This window comes from Phyllobates terribilis, unplaced genomic scaffold, assembly GCF_046119375.1.
Source record: "Phyllobates terribilis strain yellow unplaced genomic scaffold, ASM4611937v1 Scaffold_5__5_contigs__length_657084704, whole genome shotgun sequence".
NCBI lineage: Eukaryota > Metazoa > Chordata > Amphibia > Anura > Dendrobatidae > Phyllobates > Phyllobates terribilis.
Window position 1 is genome coordinate 12,596,741 of NW_027362765.1, and position 12,052 is coordinate 12,608,792.

General features: G+C 45.1%; 1 protein-coding gene across 2 annotated transcripts in view; it reads right to left on the reverse strand.

Annotated features, from left to right (window-relative positions):
• Nucleotides 1–12,052, reverse strand: part of LOC141270510 (uncharacterized) — a 90,334-nt gene that overhangs the window by 71,784 nt on the left and 6,498 nt on the right. Inside the window, exons 2-6 of one of the 2 annotated variants that reach the window (XM_073680524.1) lie at nucleotides 2,916–3,048; nucleotides 2,610–2,786; nucleotides 2,403–2,526; nucleotides 2,222–2,319; nucleotides 1,934–2,024 (exon numbers count right to left, since the gene is read on the reverse strand). The exons of the other annotated variant lie outside the window; for it this stretch is intronic. Of the exons in view, the coding sequence (XP_073536625.1) occupies nucleotides 1,934–2,024; nucleotides 2,222–2,319; nucleotides 2,403–2,526; nucleotides 2,610–2,786; nucleotides 2,916–3,008 (583 nt within the window). The 5' untranslated portion in view covers nucleotides 3,009–3,048. The remainder of the gene's footprint in view (nucleotides 1–1,933; nucleotides 2,025–2,221; nucleotides 2,320–2,402; nucleotides 2,527–2,609; nucleotides 2,787–2,915; nucleotides 3,049–12,052) is intronic. 2 annotated transcript variants of the gene reach the window in all.

The following is a 12,052-nucleotide window of genomic DNA, read 5'->3' on the forward strand; positions in this document are numbered from 1 at the left end:
AAAATAGTCACTACTCCTACAGATTATTTCACTGAGGGTTATAATTTCCAAAATGGAGTCACTTTATGGGGATTTCTACTGCTCTGGTTTTCTGCAATTTGGTCACATTAGGGCTTCTGTAAATGGTGGGTCCCATCTCCTCTGGGATCTGCTCCTGCGACGTCTGCTTCTCTCACCAGAAGCCGCCTTATTCATCCTGCAGGCGGCGCTGGTGATGGAGGAGACGTCAGAATCAGAAGCTCTAGGTGGTGCAGGCTCTGTCCAGCCACTAAGATTAGGGAGCCTGGGACCAGTAGTACTATCCAGTCTGGCAGTATGGGTGTGTGTGCTGTCCAGCTGGAGTAATCTGCTCCCTGCTTCAGCCATTTGGAGAGCACCACACCCTACTAAAGCTGGAAGCATATTGCTGGAAGCTGCCAGATACAGCCTTGTTCTCCTCTAGTTCAGTCCTCTGTGCTCAGCTCCCGGCTTGTGTATTTGTTTCCTCATTTACTGACTACTTTTGTGTGATTTTGTATTTTCTCTGACCTGGCTATCTGACTATTCTTCTTGCCATCTCACACCACAGAACATTAGGTAACACTGTGGCACAATCTTAGGGGGTCTCTGTCTAAGTCCAAATCCATGTAGAGGGGTTAAAGGATGATGGACAAGGCAAACCCTGGGATCTGGAAAATGGAGTAGATAGTGCCAAGCCTGTTTGTGGTAGCCATCTTTTGAGCTGCCAGGTGACAATGAACAGTGTCCCCAATACATTGTGTCTGCACACTATCCCAGCAAAATCTGCATTCAAATAGCTAAATGGCGCTTCTTCCCTTCTTAACCTGCCATGTGCCCAGATAGTAGGATACAACTGTATATAGGGTATTGTCGGATTCAAGAATAGGTGGAAAATAATTTGTAAGGTCCATCTGTTTCTTATTATCCTTTGTGAAGAATTCCAAAGCTATCACCATATAATGTGACACACATCAGATTTAAAAAATGGGCCCTGATAGGAACACAAAACTGTCTGCGGGAAGGGGTTAAATCAAAGTATTTTGGGAACTAACTACTGTAGTCAAAAACTGTGACTATAGACAATAAAACATCTACTGAAATGATCAAACTCAACAGTCTCCATCAGTAAGTAGTGAGTAACTAGCGGTGAAACCTCTCTGGGGTAATTAGAGTATGGGGCTCGGTGGCTCTTGGCAAACTAAACTATCTTAAGGGACAATATTTTCTGTCAGATGAGTTTCAAGAAGAAATATTGACATTGAAAGAGAACGTTTTATATTAGTGCAGAGATGAGGCATCTTAAATTTAGCTTAGAGATATATCATGGCACAGGTGTAATGTTTTTTTGTTTAGTTTATCACAATCTGGTTTGAAGTTAGTCGGTTTTAAAAGAAATTGAAAAGTCAGGATAAAGGGAAACTGTCGTCATTGGACAGAAATTCACACTTGGCCCTCACTGCACATCTAATGTTGTAGATAATAAAAGTAAAGTTTGGCCAGAAAGACTGGACCTGCTCTTGTAGGGACCATATGAGCACATTCAGCAGCACAGAAGGGAGAGAAGGTAGATTCATCCAATAAGATATCAGGGATCTAGGAAGTCAACACCATCATTACCCTCCGCTTTCTCTTACAGTCCCATCATAATATTTTTTTCAAGTGATTTTCTGACTTTGTGGTTTACAGATCTAAGCAGGTAGCGTCTCCTAATCACAGGGAGTAGGTGGATCCTCCAGGTTGTAAGTTCTATGGAAAAGGGTTTCAATGCCCATAATTATTTGAACAGTTTTGGGTGGAAGAGAATGTTGTGGTCTAGAGGCAAAATGGTGATCACACGATTGTGATACGGCCGGACTACACCACTGATAAAGCAGCCACAGCCGGTGACTGAGAAGAATCTGTAACTTCTCTTCATTCAGTGGTCAGTACTCACCTGGGTAGTCATATGTAGGAATCTCCTCTTTACACCACTCATCACCCCTTACATATGCCTCTATAGTATTAATATGGGTGAGATCTTCACCCTGAAACAAATATTGTAAAAGTCACAAACAGATGAGAAGTCACATCTATGATCAACTCTAATCCTGCCATCTCCACCGTTCTCATTACACAAATAGAAAACACATAATACTGGGGGATAAAACAAGACTGAACACAAGATCTTCACAGCCATCTACACATCATAGGGGAGATCTCATGACACCTTCTCTCCATTTACCTGATGATCCTGTGGAACATTGGGATCTTCTTGTTTACAGTCATGTGGAAGAAAAGGATGGGGACATCTGTCTGGTGTTGTCCTCTTACTGGACAGATCTGGAGGAAACACATACAGGGGCTGATTTCATTCTTTACATACAGATAATTATAGGTCGTGCGTATTTAATCCTGTCTATTACCTGGTGATGTGAGGGGCTGGGGAACCTCCATCATGATGTCTTTGTACAAATCTTTGTGTCCTTCTAAATACTCCCACTCCTCCATGGAGAAATAGACAGCGACATCCTGACATCTTACAGGAACCTGATACATACAATGACACAGTCATCCCCCCGATCCTTTCATAGCATTACTGTATAATGTCCCAACATTCCCAGCAGTGTCACCTCTCCAGTCAGCAGCTCAATCATCTTGTAGGTGAGTTCTACGATCTTCTGGTCATTGATGTCCTCATGTATGAAGGGGTGAGATGGAGGCCCTGTGATTGAGCTCAGGGGTCTTTCCCATCCCTCAGACACATGGACCTGACAGCGCTCACTAGAGGTCTTCACTAATATGTAATCCTGGTTATGGAATGACATATAAATAAATCTCACTACAGACATTTCCAGAGTCCTCACCTCTCCAGTTCTGTCCATCTGTTATTCCCAAAGATAAGAATGATGTAATGTGACATCATCAGAATCTCTCACCTCTCCAGTAAGACGGAAGAGGATCTCTAGGGTGAGGTTTAATATCCTCTCCACCATCTTGTCTCTATGCATATCCATCTTTGATGGGTCCATAAGGAAATTCTCTTAAATAGAAGATCTTCACTGAGAGGATCTGATAATAAGGGGAAACATATGAGGAGATATTTTATTTTACAGTATTTAGTTTTCTGCTTTACATCTAGTAATAAAGCCTATATATTTTAGGCCACAGACAACAAGCAGTTTCTTCCTTGGAGTCTGTAGCTGAACACGTTTCTCAAAGACTCATCTTCCATAAAGCTAATTCTCGTCTCATTTACCGACACTGCAATCGGCATTAGCAATACTGCAGGAGATATTCATTACACGTGACATGAGAAATAACTACTTCATGAGGAGGACGACGACATCTTCATATTCTACTACGGCTCTACAGACATATTTAGCCAGAGTTCTTCACTGACTACATCTCCACCGTCCGTCTATATGAATGTTTCCCGTCTTCCCCGTTCTGTAATCTTCTATCACGTTAGATCTCATGTCTGATTCACACACAGAAGTTTGATACATGGTAAGGTTTTTAATATTAAACAGAGTAGGACTATCCCGAATGGGTTCATTTTACCATGGTGGGATAGCTTTCATGCCATTTTTGATCAAAAACAGAGTTACTAAGAACCCTATTTTATTTAAATGCACTTTTGGTTTTTATTTATTTATTTACAGCAGGGTTTATGATCATTTTTCTTCTTATAAGTTTTTTTCTGATTTATGGCCATAGTAAACATGCATTTATGTGCTGCATGGATACCAACTTAAACCAAGCTCAAATTCTGTGGTTTTTTTATGGGTACCATAGTGGCCCTGTGGGCTGCTGCTATGGATGATACACCCCTAACTATCCAACTATCATATGGTAAAAATCTCATAGGTCCAATATTTATTAGTATCTGCACGAAGAATGGGGCTAAGTGAGTATTTATTAAAAGGAATCCACTCCCCATGGCCAGCAAGCATCAGAATCTTCACCGAATAAAAAGCCATTTCTCAGCAAACAGACCTCTAATATGAGGCATACAGGTATGTATAGATTCACATTTCTATCACCTGTATGCCAATATTAGAGGTCAGATAAGTCCCAGGGGGTGTTAGATTCCCTTTCATCAGCCGTGGGGTAATCATAAAACCAGATATGTATCAAGGTACTGTAAGGTGGTTAATGGTTGCGTAGTCAATGGGAGGCATGTGTCACAGAGATGGCTGGTCTCTGATGTAACCCGGAGCGTTTCTCTAGGGCAGATAAGCACTAAGAGGATTGTTTGGTGCACCTGGGAGCCAGGTTATGGGTAGCTAGGAGAGAATGGGCGGGTCCAGCTACCCACATACCTCACCTCTGGGTGTGGTTAACAGCCTATAAAATGGAGGCTGTTGTTTGGCACATGGTCTGTGTGTTTGGAGGGAGAAGGCCTCCTGTGTATGTTTGTCTTCAGACCAAGCCAGGACACTAAACGCTACCCAAGCTTGTGTGCCACACAGGCCTGGCTGAGCAGAGACCGGCTAAGGACATTTACTTTGTTTGCCTGATCTAAAGGCTATTTTCTTTTCTGTTTGGCTTCTGGGTTTATGAAGCAATAAACCTACATGAACTTTTAAAGGAACATGCCTCCTGTTTTCCTCCTGTCACACCCAAGTGAGTAAAACCTCCACAATTAGTGTTAGACTTGCGGGCAGAGTTCCCAGCAGAGTCGTGTGACTGCTACAGGATGGGCTGCATGTCCTGGGTGAAGTCTGTCGCAAGCCAGCAAGCATAGCCAGACAAAATGGAGGACCTGCTGAAACATCTGGTCCAGTCGCAGCAGCATCAAAAGGAGACCAACAGGCTGTAGTTACAGCAGATCCAGCAGCACTAGCAGAAACAACGTCAGCAGATGCAGCTTCTGGCAACCGCCATCCAGGACAGGATGAGCACTCCAACCCCAGGTCCGACTGATGACTCCCATGTCCGGAAGGCGGCATGACGGGCTTTGCAGAAAATGACCCTGGGGGATGACGTTGAGACCTTCCTGATGGTGTTTCAAAGGGTCACCGAGAGTGAGAAATTTCCACAAGAGCAGTGGGCAGTGGGCAGAGGTACTGTCGCCATACTTGACTTGGAGAGCCCCAGAAGTACGCCTAGTAGGCGTACTATGATTTAGCTTTGCAGGACGCCCTATTTAGCTTTGCATAGTACGCCCAAAAGGCGTACTATGATTTAGCTTTGCAGGATGCCAAAGAGTATGGCAAGCTAAAAAGTGAGATTCTCGCACGCTTGGGGTTGACAATGACCATCAGGGCACAGCGGGTTCGTATCACTGGAACAAACCACCTCCGTCCCAAATGTTTGACCTGCTGCACCTGGTCCAGAAGTGGCTGCAGCCAGAGTCCTCAATGACTGCGCAGATGGTAGAGTAGGTGGTGATGGACCGGTTTGTGCACTCCCTGCCAAGGCCCATACAGCCTTGGGTTGCCCAGGGTGATTCCCGGTATGCGGATGAACTGGTCGGACTGATCAAGAGATACCAGGGGGTTGAAGGTTCCTTGGGAAGGCAGCCCACTACATACAGGAGTTTCCAACAGGGGGTGGAGGCCCAAAAGCTGGTAGGACTTCCAAGGTCCAAATGGACGAGGGAAGTGGTGTCCAAGGTCCATACAGGTGATGTTGTTTGCTGGAGGTGCCAAGGCCCAGGCCGTTGTCCCCTGACCCTTGAGCCGATGGACTGCAGCATAGGACAACGCTGTTCATATTATGCTTATCCGGCCTGCAGTGTGAACTGTCCACCCACCGAGGGGCCACAAGCATGTCACGTGAAGGTGAACAGATGGGAGGTAACGGCACTGCTAGACTCCGGGAGCCTGGTGACCCTTATGAGGGGCACCCTTCCTCTCCAAATTATCTCGGGGAAAAAGTCGGCGTTCAGTGCATTCATGGTGATGCTAAAGACTACCCTACGGGCCAGAGTGGACATTGAAATGGCCCACGGTACAGAGTCCCATGAGGTCGGCGTCGTTCAGGACTTGTTGCACCCTATTATTATAGGCTGGGACTTTTGCTTGTTTTGGGATGTGTGGGGGAAGGGTTCTGGGTTCGCTGGCTCAGATAAGAAAAAATTAACCCTAATGAGGTATCACCACACCCAGAGTCAGACAGGTTTCTTTTTTGTGTCCTTGTGGGGGATGAGGAGGTAGTGCCCCTTGAGTCTGCCATTCCAGAGTTAGGGGTGACCAGCGAGAATTTTGGGTCTGCCCAACATAGGGACCTAACTCTGAAGGAAGCCTTTAATAATGTCACTATTATAAAATGGGGTTGCACAGGAGTCGGGGGCTGACACAAGGTTTCCCCATTTTATGAGTAAGGAGTTGTTGTACCGGGTCAAGAAAGTGAGGGAGGAGAGTGTGGAGCAGTTAATAGTGCCGGGCCCCTTTAGACGGAAGGTGTTGGACATGGCCCATTCACATGTCTTGGGGGGACATTTGGAAGTGGAAAAAACGCAGGAACGGATCGTGCAAAGGTTCTATTGGTGAACATTGGACATAATTTCAAAAAACATCACAGTAAAAGATAATACCTTACCAACACCAGGTCAGATTGCAAATGCACTACAGGATGCAGCAAGCCTACATGATAAAGGCAGTGCCAGCACATGTGCAAAATACCGAAGCAGACAGCCACTCACTAACCTACCAAATTCATGGAGGGGGTGGCTGTGTAGTATTATACATGCACACCGATGGAGTCTGCATAGGACGGGTGCCAGTCACACAGATATGATGTATTGGTTATCCTGGACTATGCCACACGCTATCCTGAAGTGATTCCACTGAGAAACTCCTCCGCAAAGAATATATCCCGTGAGTTGGTTCACGTTTTTTCCCCAACAGGCTTACCAAAGGGAGATACTCACCGACCAGGAAATTCCCTCTATGAGTAAGGAGATGAGGGAGTTATGCAAAGCCCTCCAAATCTCCCAACTGAGGACTTCAGTATACCATCCTCAGACAGATAGCCTAGTCAAAAGGTTTAACAAGACTCTGAAGAGTATACTGAGGAAGGACATAGAAAGGGACAGTAGAGACTGGGCCTGTCTCCTACCATATCTGTTGTTCTCCAACCGAAAGGTTTCACAGGCCTCTACAGGGTTCTCGCCATTCGAACTTCTGTATGGCCGACATTCGCGGGGTCTTCTGGATGTCACAAAGGAAATCTGGGAAGCCAAATTCACGCCACACAGGAGCGTCATCGAGCATGTTGCTCTGATGCAGGAGAGGATTGTGAATGTGATGCCCATCGTAAAAGAACATCTCCTCCAGGCAATAGAAGCTTATGCCAGAGTCTACAACCGGTCAGCTAGAGTGAGGCAATTCAATCCGGGAGACCAGAGTCCTCATGCTAATTCCTACGATGGAAAGTAAGTTCTTGGCCAAGTGGCAAGGGCCATATAAGATGGTGGAAAAAGTGGGTGAAGTGAACTACAAGGTTCATCAACCGGGACGACGTAAGCCGTACCAGATATACCACATCAACCTCATCAAGCCGTGGCAAGACAGAGAGGCTGTGGAAGCTCCATGCTTTCTGGGCAAGCTAAAAGGTGAAGTTGGAGGAGTCGCAATAGCGGAAATGCTAACAAAGGCCAAGAAACAGCAGTGTCGGGAGCTGATGCAGAAGAACAGGGATCTGTTCTCGGAATTGTCGGGCTGCACAAGGGTCATAGAACACAAGGTTCTGACGGAGCCACATGTGCGGGTGAACTTGAAGCCCTATCTGATACCTGAGGCCCGAATAGAGTTGATATCCAAAGAGGTAGCTTGTATGCTGAAGTTCAGTGTCATTGAAGAATTCAAGAGCAGTTGGTCGAGCCTGACCGTCTTGGTCCCAAATCTCAATGGTGAGCGGAGATTCTGCAACAACTATCGGAAGTTGAATGAGGTTTCCAAATTTGATGCATATCCAATGCCACGTGTCGTCGAGCTGATCAAGAGGCTTGGGCCAGAAAGGCACATAACCACCTTGGATCTGACGAAGGGATTTGGGCAGATCCCCATGGCACAGGTAGCCAAAGAGAAGACTGCGTTTTCTATGCCGGACGGATGCTTCCAGTATGCCCGGATGCCGTTTGGACAGCAGGGGGCCCCTGCAAAATTCCAGAGAGCTATGGATTGCATCATTGCATCCCATAAGAAATATGCCGCAACATACCTGGACAATACTATCTTCAGTCCAGACTGGGAGAGTCATCTGGAAAAGATTCAGGCTGTTTGACGCTCTGAGGAAGGTGGGGTTTTCAATAAACTCGAAGAAATGTGGCATGGGGAAATAAGAAGCCAAGTACTTCGTATATGTAGTGGGTAGAGTAGAGATAAAACCCCAAAATACTAAAGTAGAAGCAATCCAAAATTGGCTGAGACCGGTGTCGAAAATACAAGTCAGAGCCTTCCTGGGAATCGTGGGATACTGCAGGAAATTCATCCCAAACTTCGCCATGATGGCCGCACCCCTGACTGACCTCCTTAAAGGGACAAAATCAGCCAAGGCCAAGTGGACTGCAGAGGCGAAGACATCCTTTCAAAAGATGAAACTGGCTCTGTGTAGGCAACCGGTCCTGGTTGCTCCGGACTTCAAGAAAGAGTTTATACTCCAGACAGATGCCTCAGATGTCGGGTTAGCAGCAGTCCTTTCCCAGGAGATACAAGGGGAGGAGCACCCTGTCCTCTACCTGAGTAGAAAGCTGTCCTCCTGTGAGAAAAATTATTCGGTCATAGAGAAGGAACGCTTGGCTATAAAGTGTGCGGTGGACACCTTACCGTACTAACTGTTAGGTCGAAAATTTAGATTATTATCTGACTATGCTCCACTCAGATGGATGAGGAAAAAAAGTGAAAAAATGCCAGAGTTACCCTCGGGTTTTTAGCGCTATAGGACTCCTACTTCCCTGTAGAACATAGAGCAGGGAAGCTACATGGTAATGCCGATGATCTCTCGAAAATCCCCTGTCTGGTAGTAAAAGGTGTCAAGCCCACGGCTTTAGGCAGAGGGGGGGGGGGTATGTAAGGTGGCTAATGGTCGCGTAGTCATTGGGAGGTATGTGTCACAGAGATGGCTGGTCTCTGATGTAACCCGGAGTGTTTCTCTAGGGCACATAAGTACTAAGAGGATCGTTGGCAGCACAGACCTACATCTGTTACCTTTGTATGCTGAATTGGGGATGGTAGTCCCTTTGCAGGACTTTTATCATCTCATCCTGCCTTCTTTAGCTGTCCTCTCCCCTTCCCCTCCCTCCCCCCTTTTATCCTCTTTTTTCTCTCTATCCATACCATGTAATAATATATATATATGTACAGTACAGACCAAAAGTTTGGACACACCTTCTCATTTAAAGATTTTTCTGTATTTTCATGACTTTGAAAATTGTACATTCACACTGAAGGCATCAAAACTATGAATTAACACATGTGGAATTATATAATTAACAAAAAAAGTGTGAAACAACTGAAAATATGTCTTATATTCTAGGTTCTTCAAAGTAGCCACCTTTTGCTTTGATGACTGCTTTGCACACTCTTGGCATTCTCTTGATGAGTTTCAAGAGGTAGTCACCGGAAATGGTTTTCACTTCACAGGTGTGCCCTGTCAGGTTTAGTAAGTGGGATTTCTTGCCTTATAAATGGGGTTGAGACCATCAGTTGTGTTGTGCAGAAGTCAGGTGGATACACAGCTAATAGTCCTATTGAATAGACTTTTAGAATTTGTATTATGGCAAGAAAAAAGCAGCTAAGTAAAAAAAAACAAGTGGCCATCATTACTTTAAGAAATGAAGGTCAGTCAGTCAGAAAAATTGGCAAACTTTGAATGTGTCCCCAAATGCAGTTGTTAAAACCATCAAGCGCTACAAAGAAACTGGCTCACCTGAGGACCGCCCCAGGAAAGGAAGACCAAGAGTCACCTCTGCTTCTGAGGATAAGTTTATCCGAGTCACCAGCCTCAGAAATCGCAGGTCAACAGCAGCTCAGATTAGAGACCAGGTCAATGCCACATAGAGTTCTAGCAGCAGACACATCTCTACAACAACTCTTAAGAGGAGACTTTGTGCAGCAGGCCTTCATGGTAAAATAGCTGTTAGGAAACCACTGCTAAGGACAGGCAACAAGCAGAAGAGACTTGTTTGGGCTAAAGAACACAAGGAATGGACATTAGACCAGTGGAAATCTGTGCTTTGGTCTCATGAGTCCAAATTTGAGATCTTTGGTTCCAACCACCGTGTCTTTGTGCAACGCAGAAAAGGTGAACGGATGGACTCTACATGCCTGGTTCCCACCGTGAAGCATGGAGGAGGAGGTGTGATGGTGTGGGGGTGCTTTGCTGGTGACACTGTTGGGGATTTATTCAAAATTGAAGGCATACTGAACCAGCATGGCTACCACAGCATCTTGCAGCGGCATGCTATTCCATCCGGTTTGTGTTTAGTTGGACCATCATTTATTTTTCAACAGGACAATGACCCCAAACACACCTCCAGGCTGTGTAAGGGCTATTTGACCAAGAAGGAGAGTGATGGGGTGCTACGCCAGATGACCTGGCCTCCACAGTCACCAGACCTGAACCCAATCGAGATGGTTTGGGGTGAGCTGGACCGCAGAGTGAAGGCAAAAGGGCCAACAAGTGCTAAGCATCTCTGGGAACTCCTTCAAGATTGTTCCGGTGACTACCTCTTGAAGCTCATAAAGAGAATGCCAAGAGTGTGCAAAGCAGTCATCAAAGCAAAAGGTGGCTACTTTGAAGAACCTAGAATATAAGACATATTTTCAGTTGTTTCACACTTTTTTGTTAATTATATAATTCCACATGTGTTAATTCATAGTTTTGATGCCTTCAGTGTGAATGTACAATTTTCAAAGTCATGAAAATACAGAAAAATCTTTAAATGAGGTGTGTCCAAACTTTTGGTCTGTACTGTATATGATTCAATAAAGTTTATATTTTATGATATAAATCCCTCCTGTATCATTTTGGGACTATCAACAGATAGATTGAGGTGATCATTTGTTATAAGAGGTTTACCTTTTCCTCATTTTCTGTAAACTCCTCTCTCTCAAAATGGGTCTTTTGTCGGTTTTGATGTTTTTATAGGGATTGCAGACCAGATATTAAATGGTCGGTGAATTGGTTTTCTGTTGTTTGGCACATGGTCTGTGTGTTTGGAGGTAGAAGGCCTACTGTGTATGTTTGTCTTCAGACCAAGCCAGGACACTGGACGCTACCCCAGCTTGTGTGCCACACAAGCCTGGCTGAGCAGAGACCTGCTAAGGACATTTACTTTGTTTGCCTGATCTAAAGGCTATTTGCTTTTCTGTTTAGCTTCTGGGTTTAGGAAGTAATAAACCCACATGAAATTTTAAAGGAACATGCCTCCTGTTTTCCTCCCATTGTGCCCCAGTGAGTAAAACCCCTACAATATGTATAAAGGAAAGGGTATGGTACTCACAGAATGTTTCAATAATCCGCCTCAATGCATTTTCCCAACAGGTTCATTAGGAGGCTTGATAGAGGGATGATAATTCATGATGTTCAGCATAGTGTGCCTAACAGCTAGGTGTCCATGTTTAAATATCCCACTTCATGCAAAACCCCTCCCAGACTAGGAGGCCCATTCCCATTCCTAGAGGTGAATTGTCACAGGATATACAGAATGGAGTCTGTCTACAATAATGTACTGCACCTACACTACTTCTCAGGAGCTAGAGGTCCGATAATGTCCATCCCCTAGTGTGATTGTCCGGAAGCGACGTGCTTTATGCTGAAACACCAGATAAACTGATTGCCGCCGCGCCACTCGTACCTGTGACTGCGCATGCCCGCAGTTATCATTCCATCTAGGATCATTGTCCACAAATGTGCATGCCCAGATGTCTGTGTTCCACACCGGAGCGCATATGGTATTGGATTGCATTCCACCAGCAGATAAATCCTCTCTCTGAGATCAGTATCATGGGAGACTAAAAACAAGTATTGCACATCCTCCCATCATGCAATCGGCATGTGGATCTACTTTATCACTACAAAATATATGGGATGGTGGCCCACAGTATACTCCTAAATAGTTATA